General features: G+C 37.7%; 1 protein-coding gene across 2 annotated transcripts in view; it reads left to right on the top strand.

Moving 5' to 3' along the window:
• The window catches only part of LRBA (LPS responsive beige-like anchor protein), a 730,232-nt gene that overhangs the window by 66,501 nt on the left and 642,044 nt on the right, over window positions 1-21,687 (top strand). For both annotated transcript variants that reach the window (XM_060147738.1, XM_060147737.1), the window contains exons 2-4: window positions 8,568-8,799; window positions 9,018-9,118; window positions 21,476-21,571. In XM_060147738.1, coding sequence (XP_060003721.1) covers window positions 8,568-8,799; window positions 9,018-9,118; window positions 21,476-21,571 — 429 coding nt within the window. The remainder of the gene's footprint in view (window positions 1-8,567; window positions 8,800-9,017; window positions 9,119-21,475; window positions 21,572-21,687) is intronic.

Genomic DNA, 21,687 nt, shown 5'->3' with positions numbered 1-21,687 from the left:
GTGAAAATTTCTAATTCTTATGAAAGGTACAATGAACAGTGAGAGAGGAGAGGTTATTTGCTACTTTCTGGTACATTTGGGGATTTAAAAAACTATAAAGATGATAATTTATTATCAGACATGCATTTTGACTAATTTCCTGTAGATAGTGAAGTTCACAAAATTTTCAAATACTTACTGTAGTTCACTATATAAAGAAACTTTAGAAAACCCAACTTAAATGTTGGATTATTAATGAAGATGTAAGGAAAGCATAAGGCTAGGAGTCAAGTAGTCTGATTAGAAGTTTTGGCTGTGAATTAATACACAGTCTTTTTGTTCCTGTATAAATAGCTGTGAAATAATTGATATATATGACTTACCTCGTTCTTATAAGGATTAGTTACAATAGTAGAAATGGAAATTTTACATCAGTATAAGTGTGTTGGTAATATTACTGAAACTACTGATGCTTTTGGGCATTCTAACAAATTAGTGAAAGACCTGAAAGACAGTAAGTGGAAGAAGGAGGACAAAAAACTCAAAGGGAGTAATTTTAAATGGCTGACAGGAAGTTATAATTGTTCCTTATGGAGTTTACTTTAATTCTCTTAATTTGCATATTTGGAATTTTATGATTGTAGAAAATCTTGATAATCTTTGTTTAATATATTAGTGTAAGGCCTCCAAGCCCAGACCAGTCTCACTGTGAGATTATGGTATAATTCTATTCTTTTTACTCTTCCTGGGGTATTTGTGATTGTAGTATACATTACAGAATGCTAAGGATTAAAAATTTCTGTTCACCTCTTCTAATTTCCTTGTATTCCGTGTCTTCTCCATCTGAATTCTACATTGTTGCCTCTAGTCAGTGGATTTTACTTTTCTCTTACCTTTGATATAAATGACTTGAGCTTGTTTTTTTAGATTTATTTTAAACCGTAGTTTACTAAGACATACAGTAAAATTCACTCTTTTTAGATGTATGGTTTTATGAAGTTTGACACATGGATTTGCTTGGGTATCCAGTACTGTAATCAAGATATTGAAAATTTTATCATCCCAGAAAAGTCCCTTCATGTTTTTCTGTCGTTAATTCTGTCCCTCCTTCCTCAGCCCCTGGCAACCACTGATCTAACTTCTTTCCCTATACTTTTTTCTTTTCCAGAGCATCATATAAATGGAATCATACAATATGTAGCTTTTATGTCTAGCTTCTTTTACTTAGTATTATGTTTTTGAGATTGATTCATATTGTTAATGGTATTGCTAATTTGTTCCTTATTATTGCTGATTAGTATTCTGTTGTATGGTTGTACCACAATGTGTTTATCCATTTACTAGTTGATGGACATCTGAATTGTTTCCAGTTTTTGGTGATTATGAATAAAACTGCTGTAAACATTCATGTACAGATCTTTATGTGGACAAATGCTTTCATGAAATGGGTTGAGCTTTTTCAGGGATCTTAATACTTCATTATTTTATTGTTGAAACTTTAGTGCCTACTTTATCTTTTGGAGAGAGATTAAGATACTAGAAGTAGGACTTCAGGTTTCTTGCTTTTTGCACTGGGATGTAGTAAGAACTCAAATTTGTTTCTTTAATTTTTAAATTATGAAAATAATAAACAATATTTAAACCTAATGGTATATATACTAAGGATCCATTACATGTCAAACATAGTGCTAAGATTAAAAAGGATAAAAAGTAGTTTTTGAAATGGTTCCTATTTTCTGGGATCATCGTTTATACTCTTTGAGTGGAAAAGATTTATGGGAAATAATTGAAGAAGAAGTGGAGGACTTCCCTGGTGGTCCAGTGGTTAAGACTTCATCCAGTGCAGGGGGTGCAGGTTTGATCCCTGGTCCGGGAGCTAAGATCCCACATGCCTTGTGGCCAAAAAACTAAAACATAAAAAACAAGCAACATTGTAACAAATTCAGTAAAGACCTTAAAAATGGTCCACATCAAAAAAATCTTTAAAAAAGGTGATTAAAATTTGTGATATGAAAAAATAATGTATGATACGATTGAAATATTAGGTTAAATCATATGAACTTGTTATACTCAGAAACATTTGAATATTGGTAATATAATATGGGTCATACAGGTTTATTGTAAGCTGGAAAGGTCAGAATGGGTCTCAGAAGAGATAGGTCTTAAGAAAATGTTAAGATACGGTTCTTCAAACGATACAGGAAAGTGAGAAGCCAATCGTAGAGAATAGCAAATTTAACCTAATTTTCTGAAATGAGAAATTTCTTGTATTAGACTAAATATTCTGTAATTCCTAGGACTTGGATATAGTTTTTAAAAATCATAGTTTTAGAAGGGACAAGGGAGAATCAGAGTGAAGTGCTAAAAAGAAAATTTGTTTAATCCAACCTTTACTGTTGAAAGTATTTTATAATTCATATTGGATCCTAAAATGGCAGATTTGATTGCCAGTACCTAAAAATTAGGATATATTTTAGACTCTTATATTTGTGTGAAATTCTTTGGATGGGATATGTCATTTTACTAAGGGTCATAATTACTGTAATGCATAATGAACTTATTGCCTTTTCTTACATGTATTGCATCTAGTTCATAATTATTTCTACTTATATCTATAGCAGTGAGAGAAACACCTTGCTGTCTTTACTTACATAAATTAAAATTCCAGCAGAGAAAAATATTACTATCCAGGAAATTTCTGATCTGAAAGTAGACCTGACATTACCAAAATAAGTCTGATTATATTAGTGTAGTATCTGTAGTGTTAAATCTTGTGTAAGAATTGGGGCTTTTTGTGTTCAAATTCGGAGGATTCACAGTATTGATGACTATTAGAAAGGGCTCAGTTATTATAGATGAATATACCATCTTTCCTTCCTTTACTTTTGGACCTTTCTATTAAACAGTTGTTTGTCCTTCTCGTATTATCCTCTATGTCTCTCAACCTCTCTTTCATATTGCCTCTCTCTCTTGCCTTCTGGGACTTTGCTTAGCTCTTTTAGTTCTCAGATTTTTTTTTTTTTTTTTGGCTGCACCATGTGGCACATGGGATGTCAGTTGCCCAGCCAGGGATCGAACCTGTGCCCCTGCAGTGGAAATGCAGAGTCTTAACCACTGGACTGCCAGGGAAGTCCCTCAACAATATATTTTTTATTTTTGAAAAGCTGAGAACAAATTACCGAACTATTTCTGAAAGGAAAGTGAAGTGCTGTCTCTATTAAATGAAAGTGCTGGGAGGAGGTAAGCTGAACACAGTTTCTAGGTCATGGTCTGGCTTTTTAAAGAGTTACATGAACCCTTACTGGGATATTTAGTAGGCAACATCAAAAATGAACCCTAGGGAATACAGAGGTGTATCAGTTTGCTACGGCTGCTGTAGCACAGTACCAAAAATTGGATGGCTTAGACAAAATATAGGAAATATCTAGTTAGGGGCATAAGCTGCGATTGTCCTCTGTCCAGTTTCTGCTATACTGTACTCCTGCTACATCTTTGAGGAAAAATTTAGCAAGTTTCCAGGGAAAACATAGCTTTACTTTGAAGTATTAGAATTTTCTATGTATGATAGTCTTTCCAGTTTTATAAATCTTTTGAAGAGAAAATAATTATTTTTGGTCTATATTTGTTTCTTGGTTTTTTGAAAATACAAGTGACTTAGGTTTAATGACTAATTTCAGCTTCAAGCCTTTAATTAATGTAACCGTTGTGAAGAAAATAATCTTTGTGCCCAATTAAACTCCTAATACAAAACTTGTGAAGGTTTATTTAGATTCTTTGAATAATACACTTTAAAATTTCTATAATCTTGTACATTTAAACTATAACCTATAGAAAGCATGTTATGCCACCCTGAAGGTGGCTATATAAATTGTTTATGAGGTTCAGACCAAGACTAAAATATGTTGAAATGGAGAGTTTTGAAAAACGTTCTGTATAGCAAAGGAGACCAAATCATGCTAAAATGCAGAAAAAGACTATACATCAGTTTCCAGGCTACATTATTCAAAAAAATACAACCATAAAAAAGGTAATAAGATTACATTTTCACATTTCATGGCTAGTAAAGTGCATTAGGCTGCTCAGATATTCATAATTTACTGTGACATTTGGGAAGATTACATTTTGTAGTGCACAGCCATTACTACAGCTGACATAATAACTAGCCAGTGCCTAGACTTGGATTATGATCCCTGTCATTGGAAACAGATTTGTGTTTTGAAGGTTGATCAGTTTCAAATAACTATTAGAAAGGGTTAATGTGACATACTGTAGACCCTGTGCATGATTTTTAGGTATAATAGATATGCATATATATAGTATATCAAATATGCCACATATTTGTATGTACCAATTTCTGTCCTCAATTTTCTCCTTGAAAGGCATATTTTATAATATTTAAAGCAATGGAGAAATATTTGAAACACCTGTCTGGATACTGCTCTCACAGTATAAACTCAATTTAAAATCTGGTGAAATATTTGGAGGTTTTTTGGAAATTACTTTCAAAAATTAATTCTACAGCTTCTTGGAAGGGTGGTTACTGATGGTAATAAACACAGATCAAAATGAAAGATTGATGTAAGTAATGTTAAGGGGAAGGTAAGGTAAATTAAGTTAGTTGCAACTAGGTTTTTTTTAAATAATACATTTATTTATTTATTTATGGCTGCATTGGGTCTTTGTTGCTGCGCACCGGCTTTCTCTAGTTGTGGTGAGCGGGGGCTACTCTTCGTTGCGGTGCACGGGCTTCTCAGTGAGGTGGCTTCTCTTGTTGCGGGGCACAGGCTCTAGGCGCGCGGGCTTCAGTAGCTGTAGCACACGGGCTCAGTAGTTGTGGCACACGGGCTCTAGAGCGCAGGCTCAGTAGTTGTGGTGCAGGGGCTTAGTTGCTCCGCGCTTTGTAGGATCTTCCTGGACCAGGGCTTGAACCCGTGTTCCCTGCATTGGCAGGCGGATTCTTAACCACTGTGCCACCAGGGAAGTCCTGCAACTAGGTTTTTGACCTATTCAGATCTGTGTGGAGGATGTCCAAAAGTGTATGTGTACTACAAACTCTCCCCTGGCCCTCGTTCCCCAGATGCTCAGTTACCTCTTCAGAGGCAATCACTATTTAGTTTCTTGTGTATTGTTCTTAGGCATATGTCTGTATGTATATGTTTTACACTCAAATTGTAGCCCACTCTCATGCTTTTTGCCACTTCAGTTTTCTCAACTAAGCAATGTATTTTAGAGATCTTTTTCTGTCAAATGGAGCTCCCTCATTTTTCAGTGGCGGCATCATATTCCATTATATGGTTAAACACAACTTTACTTTATAATGTGCTTTTTTGGGGGAGGTATTGTTTCTTCTATTTTCTACTAAAATGCTAAAATGAAGTTCTTGTATGTAAATATATCTGTGGAATAAATTTCTAGTTGTTAAGGTCGTCATTGGTGCTTGCTTCTATTTAGCGTAATTCTTTTGAGCTTGATTCATATTGTTAACTGTAATCAGTAGTTTCATTACCAAATCATTTTGTCATTTATAGTAATTTTTCAATTTTTCAGATATATATCATATCATCTGAAAATAATTGGAATTTAAATCATCTGTTCTGATATCTATACATGTTGCTGCCTTTTGACCAAATGTGACTTCTGTATCTCCAGAATAGTATCAAATGATAGTAATGATAGTGCATCCGAGTCTTATTTCTGACTTTCATGAGAATCATTCCAATTTTCCTATGTGGACATAATGCTGGCTTTATGGTGTATTTATGGTGTATTATTGGTGTATTTTATTATTACACACATTTATGGTGTATTTATGGTGTATTATTGGTGTATTTTATTATTAAAGAAAGTCTTTTAAAATTAATAAATGTAGAAAGTTTGATGGAAATATAAAACCACCATTTAGCTATGCCACAGTATTTACAGTTGCAGGTAAGATCCATCGATGGACGCTAAAAAGTATGATGAGAAACAAGATATTTGTATAGTCTCATAGTATTCTTTACAAGAATGCTTAATAATTTAAAAGTGAAAGATAGTAACTTTAAAATGGAAAAAATTTGACAGACACTTCCTTAAGCAGGTGATCAAAGGTAACTTCACCAATAGCGAGACATACTGGCTTCAGGTACCATCCAAAATGATACACCGAGAAGGACACACATCACTTCTGGGGTATTTTTACCAAAAATGCATAGCCTGAATTTAAACATGAAGAAATGTTCAGATTGGAAGACAGTCTATAAAATAACTGACAAATACACTTAAAAAGTGTCAAATTCATGAAAGTCAAAGAATGCCTGTGCCACTGTGTCGGTTTGGAGAAGACTAAGGGGATGCTGATCCTGGATCAGAAAAAGGACATTAGTGTGACAAGTGTCAATATTTGAGTAAGATCTGTAGTATTGTACCTGGTTTTAATGACTGTATTATGATGATGTAATATATTCACATTAGGGGAAGCTGGTTAAAGGGTATACAGGAACTGTATATTTTGCAATTTTTTTTTTTTTCGGGTATGCGGGCCTCTCACTGTTGTGGCCTCTCCCGTTGCGGAGCACAGGCTCCGGACGCGCAGGCTCAGTGGCCATGGCTCATGGGCCTAGCCACTCCGCGGCATGTGGGATCTTCCCGGACCGGGGCACGAACCCGTGTCCCCTGCATCGGCAGGTGGGCTCTCAACCACTGCGCCACCAGGGAAGCCCTATTTTGCAATTTTTGAATGTCTGAATTATTTCAGAATAAAAAGTTAAAGATAAAACAAGCAAAAAATAGTCACAAATAATCAAAAAATCAAAAAAAAAAATCTCTATTACACTTCTTATGTAGCTTACCGAATTTTGGGCAGCACTTAGGGAACCAAGCACGTATACTTCATAGCCAGGACCATGTAGCTAGGAGAATTGGCCCAATCACACCAAGGGACTCTTTTAGCAGAAACCCATCTGTCATCTCCTTATGCTGCATGTTACTGATTATGCAAAGAATTGTACACTAGAATCTCTGCCAGAGCTTTCCTAGAAATCCCAAAAGCCTTTATGACTGTGCTTGCTAGGAATTCTTAGCTCCCTGCATGCAGATACTGCCTCCTGTTTTTCATTTTTCCATTTTTTCTTTCTCATGCCAGTGTGTATCTTTGACAGAACCTGGGACGCATATCAGTCCCTGGCTGCAAGGAGTTTTAATTGATTTCCTAGTTCTGTACCATCTTTGCTTTTCTGAAGTAAACTCTACGTGGTCATGTCTATTATTCTTTTTTTTAAAAAAATTTATTTGGTTGTGCCTGGTCTTAGTTGTGGGAGATGGGCTCCTTAGTTGCGGCTCATGGGCTCCTTTAGTTGCGGCTGGCAGGCCCCTTAGTTGCGGCTCATGGGCTCCTTAGTTGCGGCTTGCCGGCTCCTTACTTGTGGCAGATGGGCTCCTTAGTTGTGGCAGGCGGCCTCCTTAGTTGTGGCATGTGAACTCTTAGTTGCAGCATGCATGTGGGATCTAGTTCCCTGACCAGGGATCGAACCTGGGTCCCCTGCATTGGGAGCACGGAGTCCTAACTGGTGCGTCACCAAGGTAGTCCCTATTCTTTTATGAGCTGTTGGATTTTGTTTTGTACAATTCACTTTCTCCTAATTCTTGCCTACCTTTTAGGTTTAGGAAAGCATAATGAAAAATGAAGGTGTATTCAGAAGGACAGGAGTGTAGGTGAATCATGTATGTAACTGTTCTGACAGAGATCTTTAAAAAAATCTAGTTAAAAAAGATAGGCCTGCAAAGGTAATTCTAAAAGTATTTTAATTCCTTTAAACAATTGGGGTTTGTTAAAATTAAAAAACTTTCCCTCTGTGAGGATGCTATTGGTGCGATGGCAGGGTAGGAATAGGTCAGTACAGCTTTCTCTGGGTAGATTTTCTGATAGCAATATCAATGAAATAAATTTTCTTGATTACTGACTTTGAGTGTGTGACTAAGTTTGAGTTATCCTGATTACTGACGGGGGGATCAAAGTGGATAGGTGTAGTAAACCAAGAATTTGACAAGTAAAAGTTACATGTTTTGTGTCCACTCTAAGTCTCTTTCAGCTTTTCATTTTTGCTGTGAGCTCACACATGTATAAGTAGCAAAGGACATTTAGGTTGCTGTGAGTAGCTCACAGATTACCTAATTCATAAATGAACCATTGAATTAGAAGCAATTATAGAGCTAAGTTAGATCTTTATTAGTATCAGGGCAGTGGTAGTGATTTACCTAAACATCCTCCATTTGTTGAAAATACTTCCATTTTTATATTCTAAGTCTTGCTTGACTTTGTGCTATCTTAACTTGAAGATTTCTTTAGAAGCTTTATTTTTTTAGAGCTGTGTGTGTTTGTGTGTGTGTGTGTGTATGTATTAAAGATCGTTTTATTGTTGTAGGGGGTAGAGAAGAATGTGTATGGGAGCACTGAATCCTAATCACTAGACTACCAGAGAAGAGAAGAATGTATATGGATAGTTACTGTGAATCTAAAGCTTAGGAGTGTACTCTAGTTATATTGAAGAAGTACTAATGCTTTTAATGTTTTCTTTTTTTTTTCCCCTCCTTCCCCCTGCCCCTGGAAGTTGGTAGGAGGGCAATTTGATTTAGAAATGAATTTCATTATTCAAGAAGGTGAGAGTATCATCTGCATGGTGGACCTATTAGAGAAATGTGATGTTACTTGCCAAGCAGAAGTCTGGAGCATGTTTACAGCCATTCTGAAGAAAAGCATACGAAATCTTCAGATCTGCACTGAAGTAGGCCTTGTTGAGAAAGTGCTTGGGAAAATTGAAAAAGTTGACAGTATGATAGCAGGTATGACTTTCCATAATACAATGGTTGTGAAGAAATGAAGTTTGATTCTTAAGTACTCTATTTTTCTTATTTAATAATATTTATTAAAATAAATATTGAGCATCTAACATGTACCTGGAACTTTAGTGTCCAAACTGTTAAGTAAGCACCATATATTTTAATCTTTCAAGAAATATAAGTAGCTTTATTATTTTATTTTTTGCTTTCCTTGTTTCCAGATCTTTTAGTTGACATGTTGGGAGTGCTGGCTAGCTACAATTTGACAGTTCGAGAACTAAAGCTCTTCTTCAGTAAACTTCAAGGAGATAAAGGACAATGGGTAAGCTTAAATACTCTTTGATATTTGAAACTGTTCCCCTCCCCAAACATATTAGTAGCTTTTAAGAAATTGATATTGTTGCACAGGGGGTGAATGTCAAATTGAGGGGGAGAGATCAGTTAGAATAGCATTTAGCCCCCTACAGCTACTTTTTTGTTTTTTTACATCTTTATTGGAGTATAATTACTTTACAATGGTGTGTTAGTTTCTGCTTTATAACAAAGTAAATCATTTATACATATACATATGTTCCCATATCTCATCCCTCTTGCGTCTCCCTCCCTCCCACCGTCCCTATCCCACCCCTCCAGGCGGTCACAAAGCACTGAGCTGATCTCCCTGTGCTATGCGGCTGCTTCCCACTAGCTAGCTATTTTACGTTTGGTAGTGTATATATGTCCATGCCACTCTCTCACTTTGTCACAGCTTACCCTTCCCCCTCCCCATATCCTCAAGTCCATTCTCTAATAGGTCTGTGTCTTTATTCCCATCTTACCCCTAGGTTCTTCATGACATTTTTTTTTTCTTAAATTCCATATATATGTGTTAGCATACGGTATTTATCTTTCTCTTTCTGACTTACTTCACTCTGTATGACAGACTCTAGATCCATCCATCTCACTACAAATAACTCAATTTCGTTTCTTTTTATGGCTGAGTAATATTCCATTGTATATATTGCCACATCTTCTTTATCCATTCATCTGATGATGGACACTTAGGTTTTTTCCATCTCTGGGCTATTGTAAATAGAGCTGCAATGAGCATTTTGGTACATGACTCTTTTGAATTATGGTTTCCCAGGGTATATGCACAGTAGTGGGATTGCTGGGTCATATGGTAGTTCTATTTGTAGTTTTTTAAGGAACCTCCATACTGTTCTCCATAGTGGCTGTACCAAGTCACATTCCCACCAGCAGTGCAAGAGTCTTCCCTTTTCTCGACACCCTCTCCAGCATTTATTGTTTGTAGACTTTTTGATGATGGCCATTCTGACTGGTGTGAGGTGATACCTCACATTGTAGTTTTGATTTGCATTTCTCTAATGATTAATGATGTTGAGCATTCTTTCATGAGTTTGCTGGCAATCTGTACATCTTCTGTGGAGAAATGTCTATTTAGGTCTTCTGCCCATTTTTGGATTGGGTTGTTTGTTTATTCGGTAATTGAGCTGCATGAGCTGCTTATAAATTTTGGAGATTAATCCTTTGTCAGTTGCTTCATTTACAAATATTTTCTCCCATTCTGAGGGTTGTCTTTCGGTCTTGTTTATGGTTTCCTTTGCTGTGCAAAAGCTTTGAAGTTTCATTAGGTCCCATTTGTTTATTTTTGTTTTTATTTCCATATCTCTAGGAGGTGGGTCAAAAAGGATCTTGCTGTGATTTATGTCATAGAGTGTTCTGCCTATGTTTTCCTCTAAGAGTTTGATAGTTTCTGGCCTTACATTTAGGTCTTTAATCCATTTTGAGCTTATTTTTGTGTATGGTGTTAGGGAGTGTTCTAATCTCATACCTTTACATGTACCTGTCCAGTATTCCCAGCACCACTTATTGAAGAGGCTGTCCTTTCTCCACTGTACAGTCCTGCCTACTTTATCAAAGATAGGTGACCATATGTGCATGGGTTTATCTCTGGGCTTTCTATCCTGTTCCATTGATCTATGTTTCTGTTTTTGTGCCAGTACCATACTGTCTTGATTACTGTAGCTTTGTAGTTTAGTCTGAAGTCAGGGAGCCTGATTCCTCCAGGTCCGTTTTTCGTCCTCAAGATTGCTTTGGCTATTCGGGGTCTTTGTGATTCCATACAGATTGTGAAATTTTTTGTTCCAGTTCTGTGAAAAATGCCAGTGGTAGCTTGATAGGGATTGCATTGAATCTGTAGATTGCTTTGGGTAGTAGAGTCATTTTCAGAATGTTGATTCTTCCAATCCAAGAACATGGCATATCTCTCCATCTATTTGTATCATCTTTAATTTCTTTCATCAGTGTCCTATAATTTTCTGCATACAGGTGTTTTGTCTCCTTAGGTAGGTTTATTCCTAGGTATTTTATTCCTTTTGTTGTGATGGTAAATGGGAGTGTTTTCTTGATTTCACTTTCAGATTTTTCATCATTAGTGTATAAGAATGCAAGAGATTTCTGTGCATTAATTTTGTATCCTGCTACTTTCAAAAATTCACTGATTAGCTCTAGTATTTTTCTGGTAGCATCCTTAGGATTCTCTATGTATAATATCATGTCATCTGCAAACAGTGACAGCTTTACTTCTTCTTTTCCGATTTGGATTCCTTTTATTTCCTTTTCTTCTCTGATTCCTTTGGCTAAAACTTCCAAAACTATGTTGAATACTAGTGGTGAGAGTGGGCAACCTTGTCTTGTTCCTGATCTTAGTGGAAATGCTTTCAGTTTTTCACCATTGAGGACGATGTTGGCTGTGGGTTTGTCATATATGGCCTTTATTATGTTGAGGAAAGTTCCCTCTATGCCTACTTTCTGCAGGGTTTTTATCATATGGGTGTTGAATTTTGTCAAAAGCTTTCTCTGCATCTATTGAGATGATCATGTGGTTTTTCTCCTTCAGTTTGTTAATATGGTGTATCACGTTGATTGGTTTGCCTATATTGCAGAATCCTTGCATTCCTGGAATAAACCCCACTTGATCATGGTGTGTGATCCTTTTAATGTGCTGTTGGATTCTGTTTGCTAGTATTTTGTTGAGGATTTTTGCATCTGTGTTCATCAGTGATATTGGTGTGTAGTTTTCTTTCTTTGTGACATCTTTGTTTGGTTTTGGTATCAGGGTGATAGTGGCCTCGTAGAATGAGTTTGGGGCTGTTCCTCCCTCTGCTATATTTTGGAAGAGTTTGAGAAGGATAGATGTTAGCTCTTCTCTAAATGTTTGATAGAATTTGCCTGTGAAGCCATCTGGTCCTGGGCTTTTGTTTGTTGGAAGATTTTTAACCACAGTTTCAGTTTCAGTGCTTGTGTTTGGTCTGTTCATATTTTCTGTTTCTTCCTGATTCAGTCTTGGCATGTTGTGCATTTCTAAGAATTTGTCCATTTATTCCAGGTTGTTCTTTTTATTGGCATAGAGTTGCTTGTAGTAATCTCTCATGATCTTTTGTATTTCTACAGTGTCAGTTGTTACTTCCTCTTTTTCATTTCTAATTATATTGATTTGAGTCTTCTCCCTTTTTTTCTTGATGAGTCTGCCTAATGGTTTATCAATTTTGTTTATCTTCTCAAAGAAGCAGCTTTGAGTTTTATTGATCTTTGCTATCGTTTCTTTCATTTCTTTTTCATTTATTTCTGATCTCATCTTTATGATTTCTTTCCTTCTGCTAAGTTTGGATGTTTTTTGTGCTTCTTTCTCTAATTGCTTTACGTGTAAGGTTAGGCTGTTTATTCGAGATGTTTCCTCTTTCTTAAGGTAGGATTGTATTGCTATAAACTTCCCTCTTAGAACTGCTTTTGCTGCATCCCATAGGTTTTGGGTCGTCGTGTCTCCACTGTCATTTGTTTCTAGGTATTTTTTGATTTCCTCTTTGATTTCTTCAGTGATCACTTCGTTATTAAGTAGTGTATTGTTTAGCCTCCATGTGTTTGTATTTTTTACAGATCTTTTCCTGTAATTGATATCTAGTGTCATAGCGTTGTGGTCAGAAAAGATACTTGATACAATTTCAATTTTCTTAAATTTACCAAGACTTGATTTGTGACCCAAGATATGATCTATCCTGGAGAATGTTCCACGAGCACTTGAGAAAAATGTGTATTCTGTTGTTTTTGGATGGAATGTCCTATAAATATCAATTAAGTCCAACTTGTTTAATGTATCATTTAAAGCTTGTGTTTCCTTATTTATTTTCGTTTTGGATGATCTGTCCATTGGTGAAAGTGGGGTGGTAAAGGCCCCTACTATGAATGGTTTACTGTCGATTTCCGCTTTTCTGGCTGTTAGCATTTGCCTGATGTATTGAGGTGCTCCTATGTTGGGTGCATAAATATTTACAGTTGTTATATCTTCTTGGATCGATCCCTTGATCATTATGTAGTGTCCTTCTTTGTCTCTTCTAATAGTCTTTCTTTTAAAGTCTATTTTGTCTGATATGAGAATTTCTACTCCAGATTTCTTTTGGTTTCCACTTGCATGGAATATCTTTTTCCATCCCCTTACTTTCAGTCTGTATGTGTCTCTAGGTCTGAAGTGGGCCTGTTGTAGACAGCATATATATGGGTCTTGTTTTGTATACATTCAGCCAGTCTGTGTCTTTTGGTGGGAGCATTTAATCCATTTACATTTAAGGTAATTATCGGTATGTATGTTCCTATTCCAATTTTCTTAATTGTTTTGGTTTTGTTATTGTAGGTCTTTTCCTTCTCTTGTGTTTCTTGTCTAGAGAAGTTCCTTCAGCATGTGTTGTAAAGCTGGTTTTGTGGTGCTGAACTGTGTTAGCTCTTGCTTGTCTGTAAAGGTTTTAATTTCGTCATCAAATCTGAATGAGATCCTTGCTGGGTAGAGCAATATTGGCTGTAGGTTTTTCTCCTTCATCACTTTAAATATGTCCTGCCAGTCCCTTCTGGCTTGCAGAGTTTCTGCTGAAAGATCAACTGTTAACCTTATGGGGATTCCCTTTTGTGTTGTTGTTTTTCCCTTGCTGCTTTTAATATGTTTTCTTTGTATTTAATTTTTGACAGTTTGATTAATATGTGTCTTGGCATGTTTCTCCTTGGATTTATCCTGTATGGGACTCTCTGTGCTTCCTGGACTTGATTAACTATTTCCTTTTCCATATTAGGGAAGTTTTCATCTATGATCTCTTCAAATATTTTCTCAGTCCCTTTCTTTTTCTCATCTTCTTCTGGAACCCCTATAATTCAAATGTTAGTTTGTTTAATGTTGTCCCAGAGGTCTGTGAGACTGTCCTCAGTTCTTTACATTCTTTTTTCTTTATTCTGCTCTGCAGTAGTTATTTCCACTATTTTATCTTCCAGGTCACTTATCCGTTCTTCTGCCTCAGTTATTCTGCTATTGATCCCATCTAGAGTATTTTTAATTTCAATTATTGTGTTGTTCATCGTTGCTTGTTTCAGCTTTAGTTCTTGTAGGTCCTTGTTAAATGTTTCTTGCATTTTCTCTATTCTATTTCCAAGATTTTGGATCATCTTTACTTCCATTATTCTGAATTCTTTTTCAGGTAGACTGCCTGTTTCCTCTTTATTTGTTAGATCTGGTGGGGTTTTGTTTTGCTTCTTTATCTGCTGTTTGTTTTTCTCTCTTCTCATTTTTCTTATCTTACTGTGTTTGGGGTCTCCTTTTTGCAGGGTGCAGGTTCATAGTTCCCATTGTTTTTGGTGTCTGTCCCCAGTGGCTAAAGTTGGTTCAGTGGGTTGTGTAGGCTTCCTGGTGGAGGGGACTAGCGCCTGTGTTCTGGTGGATGAGGCTGGATCTTGTCTTTCTGGTTGGCACCTCCACATCTGGTGGTGTGTTTTGGGTGTCTGTGGACTTATTATGATTTTAGGCAGCCTCTCTGCTAATGGGTGGGGTTGTGTTCCTGTCTTGCTAGTTGTTTGGCATGGGGTGTCCAGCACTGTAGCTTGCTGGTCATTGAATGGAACTGGATCTTAGCGTTGAGATGGAGATCTCTGGAAGATTTTCACCGTTTGATATTATGTGGAGCTGGGAGGTCTCTTGTGGACCTGTGTCCTGAAGTTGGTTCTAACACCTCAGAGGCACAGCACTGACTCCTTGCTGCAGCACCAAGAGCCTTTCATCCACACAGCTCAGAATAAAAGGGAGAAAAGGTAGAAGGAAAGAAAAAGAAAGGAAGAAAGAGGATAAGGCACAGCACTGACTCCTTGCTGCAGCACCAAGAGCCTTTCATCCACACAGCTCAGAATAAAAGGGAGAAAAGGTAGAAGGAAAGAAAAAGAAAGGAAGAAAGAGGATAAAATAAAATAAAGTTATTAAAATAAAAAGTAATTATTAAGAAAAAAAATTTTTTTACAAGAAAAAAAAAAAAGGATGCAAAGAACCCTAGGAGAAATGGTGAAAGCAAAGGTATAGAGACAAAATCTCACAAAGAAGCATACACGTACACACTCACAGAAAGAGGAAAAGGGGAAAAAATAATAAATCTTTCTCTCAAAGTCCACCTTCTCAATTTGGGATGATTCATTGTCTATTCAGGTATTCCACAGATGCAGGGTACATCAAGTTGGTTGTGGAGCTTTAATCCGCTGCTTCTGAGGCTGCTGGGAGAGATTTCCCTTTCTCTTCTTTGTTCGCACAGCTCCCGGGGCTCAGTTTTGGATTTGCCCCTGCCTCTGCGTGTAGGTTGCCGGAGGGCGTCTCTTCTTCGCGCAGACAGCACGGGGTTAAAGGAGCAGCTGCTTCGGGGGCTCTGGCTCACTCAGGCCGAGGAGAGGGAGGGGTGCAGATGCGGGGCGGGCCTGCGGCGGCAGAGGCCAGCGGGACGTTTCACCAGCCTGAGGCGCGCCGTGCGTTCTCCTGGGGAAGTTCTCCCTGATTCCCGGGACCCTGGCAGTGGTGGGCTGCACAGGCTTCCCGGCATGGGGGTGTGGATAGTGACCTGTGCTCGCACACAGGCTTCTTGGTGGCGGCAGCAGCAGCCTTAGCGTCTCATGCCCGTCTCTGGGGTCCGTGCTTTTAGCCGCGGCTCATGTCCGTCTCTGGAGGTCCTTTAAGCAGCGTTCTTAATCCCCTCTCCTCGTGCACCAGGAAACAGAGAAGAAAACGTCTCTTGCCTCTTTGGCAGGTCCAGACTTTTCCCCGGACTCCCCCTGCAGGCTGTGTTTCCGCCACCAGCCCCAGTCCTCTCCCGGCAGAAGCCCGAGCCTCAGCTCCCAGCCCCGCCCGCCCCGGCGGGTGAACAGACAAGTCTCTCGGGCTGGTGAGTGGTGGTCGGCACCGATCCTTTGTGCGGGAATCTCTCCGCTTTGCCCTCCGCACTCTGTTGCTGCGCTCTCCTACGTGGCTCCGAAACTTCCCCCCTCCACCACCCGCAGTCTCCACCCGCGAAGGGGCTTCCTAGTGTGTGGAAACCTTTCCTCTTTCACATCTCCCTCCCACTGGTGCAGGTCCCGTCCCTGTTCTGTTGTCTCTGTTTATTCTTTTTTCTTTTGCCCTACCCAGGTACGTGGGGGAGTTTCTTGCCTTTTGGGAGGTCTGAGGACTTCTGCCAGCGTTCAGTAGGTGTTCTTTAGGAGTTGTTCCACGTGTAGATGTATTTCTGGTGTATTTGTGGGGAGGAAGGTGATCTCCGCGTCTTACTCTTCCGCCATCTTCCCTCTCCCCCCCCCCCAGAGCTACTTTTGCCATCACCTGACACAGGTGTGGACGAAGAGAACTGGGTGTTCCAGGCAGGTTGGTAATTTGGTCCTTCCTCAAATGTTTCAAATAATTTTTATTCTTTTAAAATTTCAACATTTTAAAATTCAACATAAAAATTCAACATTAAATTAGAGGAAAAGGGTAAGGACAGAGAAATAAAAATGTTGGATAGCAGCATCTAGCTTCTCTTTGTATCAGTCTGAGTAGTTTAAACTTGAATAACCCACTCACTGAACAAAAGCGCTGTGCTAATTGGCTCCGCCCTCTTTAGATGCAATTTCCTGGTCCTTTGCAATGGGTGGTAGTGGTCAACTGATTTTGAACTCCAGGTGCCTTATCAAACTGTTTCTTCCTACTCTTTAGTTACTTATGCCTTAGAGGAATACTAGTAAATATTTTCTCCGTTTTTGTTGCATTTCTAGGCTTATTTTAGAGCTCTTTAGAAATCATTGCCTGCAGCAACTACTCAGCCAGCTGATCCTTAATCTGCCTCTGTTTAAGTGTATCTAAATTTGTGCTCTGCAATTGTACACTCTAATTTATTGTATTAAAATGATTGTACTCTTTAGCTTCTTTGTATTGAACTCTAGTTCTCTGCCTGCTTTTAAGGTTTGCAGTGATTTTATTATGTTTCTTGGTGTGGTTTACCTTGTATTTATCCTTATTAGGGGTTCTTGCATCTGTGGGCTTATAATTTTCATCAAATTTGGGAACATTTTGATAATTATTTCTTCAAATATCATTTTTTTGTCCCTCTCCCCCTCCTTCTGGGACTCCAGTTACATGTTTTTTAATCTTCTTGGTAGTGCCCCTTGGGTCACTGAGATCTGTTCACATTTTTTTTAGTGTTTTCCCTTTGTGCTTCATTTTATTTTATTGATTTTTAAATAAATAAATTTATTTATTTATTTATTGGCTGCATTGGGTCTTGGTTGCTGCGCCTGGGCTTTCTCTAGTTGCGGCGAGTGGGAGCTACTCTTTGTTGCGGTGCACAGGCTTCTCATTGCAGTGGCTTCTCTTGTTGTGGAGCACAGGCTTTAGGCACGTTGGGTTTCAGTAGTTGTGGCTCATGGGCTTAGTTGCTCCATAGCATGTGGGATCTTCCTGGACAAGGGTTCGAACCCATGTCCCCTGCATTGGCAGGTGGATTCTTAACCACTGTGCCACCAGGGAAGTCCCTGTGCTTCATTTTAGATTGCTTTTATTGCTATATTTTTAAGGCAGTTGATCTTTTCTTCTGTAATGTGTTAACAGCCATTAAAATTTTCAGATATCAGATACTTTTAATCTCTGTCAATTCTATTTGGTTCTTTTTAATATCTTTCATTTGTTCCCTCATTCTTGTTTTCCTTTAAATCATTGAGAGATGGCAGCATATTAATAGTTGCTTTAATGTTCTCGTCCACTAATTCTGTCATCTCTGTCATTTTCTAGGTCAGTTTTTTGCTCACTCATTCTGCTTTTACTTGTAGGTCATATTTTCCTGTTTTTTTGTGTGTATTTGGTTTTTTTTTGTGGTATGTGGTCTTATCACTGTTGTGGCCTCTCCTGTTGCGGAGCACAGGCTCCGGACGACGCGCAGTCTCAGCGGCCATGGCTCACGGGCCCAGCCGCTCCGCGGCGTGTGGGATCTTCCCAGAGCGGGGCACGAACTCACGTCCCCTGCATCGGCATGCGGACTCTCAACCACTGCACCACTAGGGAAGCCCTATTTTCCTGTTTTATACTAGTGATTTTAGACATAGTGATGTTAGTCATAGTGAGTTATTCCCTGTTGAGTGCTGGATTCTGTCATAGTTCTTTTAAGATTGTTAGACTGTTTTTGCAGGCAGGTAAGTTGCTTGTGGATTAACTTTATTCTTTCAGGCTAGTTTAAAAGTTTTTTTGGTCAGCCAATCTAGGCTGTTACTCCAGGGCTTATTATTATTAGGGCAGCCTTATTCTGGCCTGACTTTTCTAGGATCTTTGTGAATGATCCTAAGTCTCAGACATGAGGCAAGCAAGACTGTGGTCCCTCCGTAGTGCCTAGTAGGGTCTCAGCAATTCCTGGCTCTATATTTGCTCTGGGAATTCTTTGACTGATGGCTGTCAAAATCTTGGCTACCCCACCTTGTTGAGTTTTAAGGTAGAAATGAACAGTTTGGTATTATGCCAAAGGGTCAGTGCAGATTTCTGGAGTTTCTTCTCTGCATAGGTCCTTCCTCTGTAGTACTCTGCCCTGAAGTTTCTGTCCACCTCAGACTACCCATCCTCTAATTTCTGCCTCACCAGCTCAATGAGAATTTCAAGTTCTGTTTGGTTTTCTTCTCCCTGTGCAATGATATGTGATAAGGAAATTGACTGCAGGTAGAAAGTGTGGGTAATCTCATGCCTCATTTTGTTTCCCTTTCTCAAGGATCACAGTCTTGAGCTAGTGTGAAAACAGTTTTAGTTTCATACATTTTGTCCAGTTTTCAAGTTGATTATGGTGAGTTGGAAAGTATAGGTCCTGTTACTGTGTCATGTCCAGAAGAAGAAGTATACTGGTTTGATTTTGATTTATATTCAAATAATTTATGTATTCTGAATATGTAATTAAAATATTTTTTGTTATATTGGTGAATATAGAAAACTATAAGAAAATAGGAAAGGTTATGAACAGATATCTATTTACAGAGAGAGAAATCCCATAATCAAATAAACACTAAATCACTAATAATTAGAGATGTTCAAATGAAAGCAGTATTGATATGTCACCTTACATCATTTGTATTAAGAATTATAGAGTTGGATAATAGCAAGTATAATTGGAGAGATAGAGTTATTTTAAAGCTGTGTGCTACTGGTTGGAATGGACACCAATGGAGCCGACCTCAAGAGTAATCTAGTACTAGTTAGTCACTTAAATTATACCCATATCCAATGAATTAGTAGTTTGCTCCTGAGTGCATGTTCCAAGAAATTCTCACATAGTTCTGTAAGGAAATATGTATGAGAATGTGCACTGAAGCATTATTTTTGATGGCAGTGAATTGTCAACATGTGTTTATCTTTAGGAGAATAGATAGGTAAAATCTATTGGATGCATAGAATAGATTATTATATAGCAGTTAGAATTAATGAACAGAGTAATAAGAATAGATACCAAAAAGCAGGAAGAAAGTAAGAAATAGAATGATATATCTAACACAACATCATTTAAATTTTAAGTATAGGCACACAAAAACACATTTTTAAAGGAACACATATAAAAAGATTAAGCATGTTAATGTAGCTGCTTATGGGAGGGAAAAAAATAATGAACTATTAATAAAACAAGAGCAGGGTCTTGCTCAGAGCTTATGTAGCTTTTGCTATCATATCAGTGCAGTGAAAAATCCCCGTATCTAAATCTGTGTCTGCTTTTTTGATTATTACTTTAGCACATATTTTTATATGTGGAAATAGTGTATCAATGGGTGAACATTTTTAAAGACTCTTGAATTATTTTCTGAAAGGCTTTCTTAGTATACAGCCCCCTAGCAGTATGTGTGGATTAAGTGCTTGTCTTAATGTATGCTTTTTGATTGGTTTATAGAAAAGGAAATTTTGAGGATTGATTTCTCTAGAAATGCTACAAAGTTATATTTTTATTTTTGACTGCATATTATTTTTGATGATTTCATTTTAGAATTTATTTTAAAAAATCATTGTGATTGTAATAACTTGTTATTACACTTTTATAATTGAACAGTGTGGTTAATTGAAAGTTTCTTGATCACTTACGAATGAAGCTTTCCACTTAACATTTAGGTAAAAGGTTGCCAAACTCTTTTAGATAGTTATTAATGATAATTTAGAGCAGCTACCAGATAAGATGAAGGCAAGCCAATGATTTCACTTGTAGTTTGACACTGTTTTGAACTTTTAGCTTTTAAGAGGAATGTACTACACTTTCTAAACTGATTGAAATGATAAGGTATATCTGATTGTCCTTTGCTTTTCCTAAATGTAAATGTGCCTTTTCGTTTTAGCTCTTGGTTGTTTAATGTATTAGAGGAGAATTGTGGGTCAAAGAGGCATTAATCGAATAATTGTAATGTTACAACTTTTATTCATGCTGTATAGTAGAGATATTTTGTAGAATGAAATGTGATAGGGAGATTTGATCCATTCTCAGAGGTCAGGGAAGACTGCCCTGAGAAGTGATCATTAAGATGAACTTCAATGGATGGGTAAGATTTATTTAGTTAAGGTGGAGGAGGCTGGGGAGGGGGGAATAGGCCTAGTGAGAACATTTTAAGCAGAAGGAATAGCTTGTGCTCAGGCCCTATTATGGGAAGAAGACAGAGAAGGCATTGTGGATAGAGTGCAGAGAGAGGCAAAAGAGGTTAAGGAGGTATGTAAACTATCTTGTGGGCCATGTTAGGGATTTTGGTCTTTATTTTAAAGACAGTGGGAAGCTATAGGAGAGATAGAATAATGTAACAGTGAAAGTGTAGTAATGAAAAGCATGGACTCTGGAGTCAGACTGAATTCTTATCCTATCCTTGTCACTTACTACCTGTATGACCTTGGACATGTTCCTCTGACTCAGATTCCTCCTTTGCAAAATGGAGTGAAAATAACCCCTAGTGTGGTTATGAGGCTAAAATATTTTATTGTTTTTAAAGTGCCTTTAACAGTGGGACTTGGTAAGCATTATTTTCTGGTGAAATTAAAAAGTGCTTTAAAAAGGGATGGGTAGTGGGTTGATGTAGTTTGTAATTTTAAAAGGTCGTTTTTGCTGTAGTGTGAAGTTATGTGTCAAATGCTGTTGGCTCATATTTATCCAATGCCTCATAAAAAAAATGGCATAGAGTGCATTGTTCATTTCTTTAAGGTAGTTGAAAATAACCTTCTTTTAAGGAGGTTATTTTATATGCTTTTTAGCTTACAGAATTATTTAGTTATTAGGGGATATATTAAAGTATGTCTGTACTAAAAGTAGGTATTTTTGTTTTATGGTGAATAATGTGGTTAATGAATTGTTGATTATTTTCATAGCCTCCACATGCTGGAAAGTTGCTGTCTGTGTTAAAGCACATACCACAGAAGTATGGTCCGGATGCCTTTTTCAACTTTCCAGGAAAGAGTGCTGCAGTAAGTAAATCTTAACAAGGAAATCACTTGAAGTTCTTTTTTCTTTCTTTTGCTTCCTGAAAGTATGGCCCTGTAAACACTCCTGACAGGTTCTGTGTTAGGGAGAAACTTCCTTA

This window comes from Lagenorhynchus albirostris, chromosome 4, assembly GCF_949774975.1.
Source record: "Lagenorhynchus albirostris chromosome 4, mLagAlb1.1, whole genome shotgun sequence".
In the NCBI taxonomy this organism is placed as follows: Eukaryota; Metazoa; Chordata; class Mammalia; order Artiodactyla; family Delphinidae; genus Lagenorhynchus; species Lagenorhynchus albirostris.
This window is presented reverse-complemented; position numbering and strand designations above follow the sequence as displayed.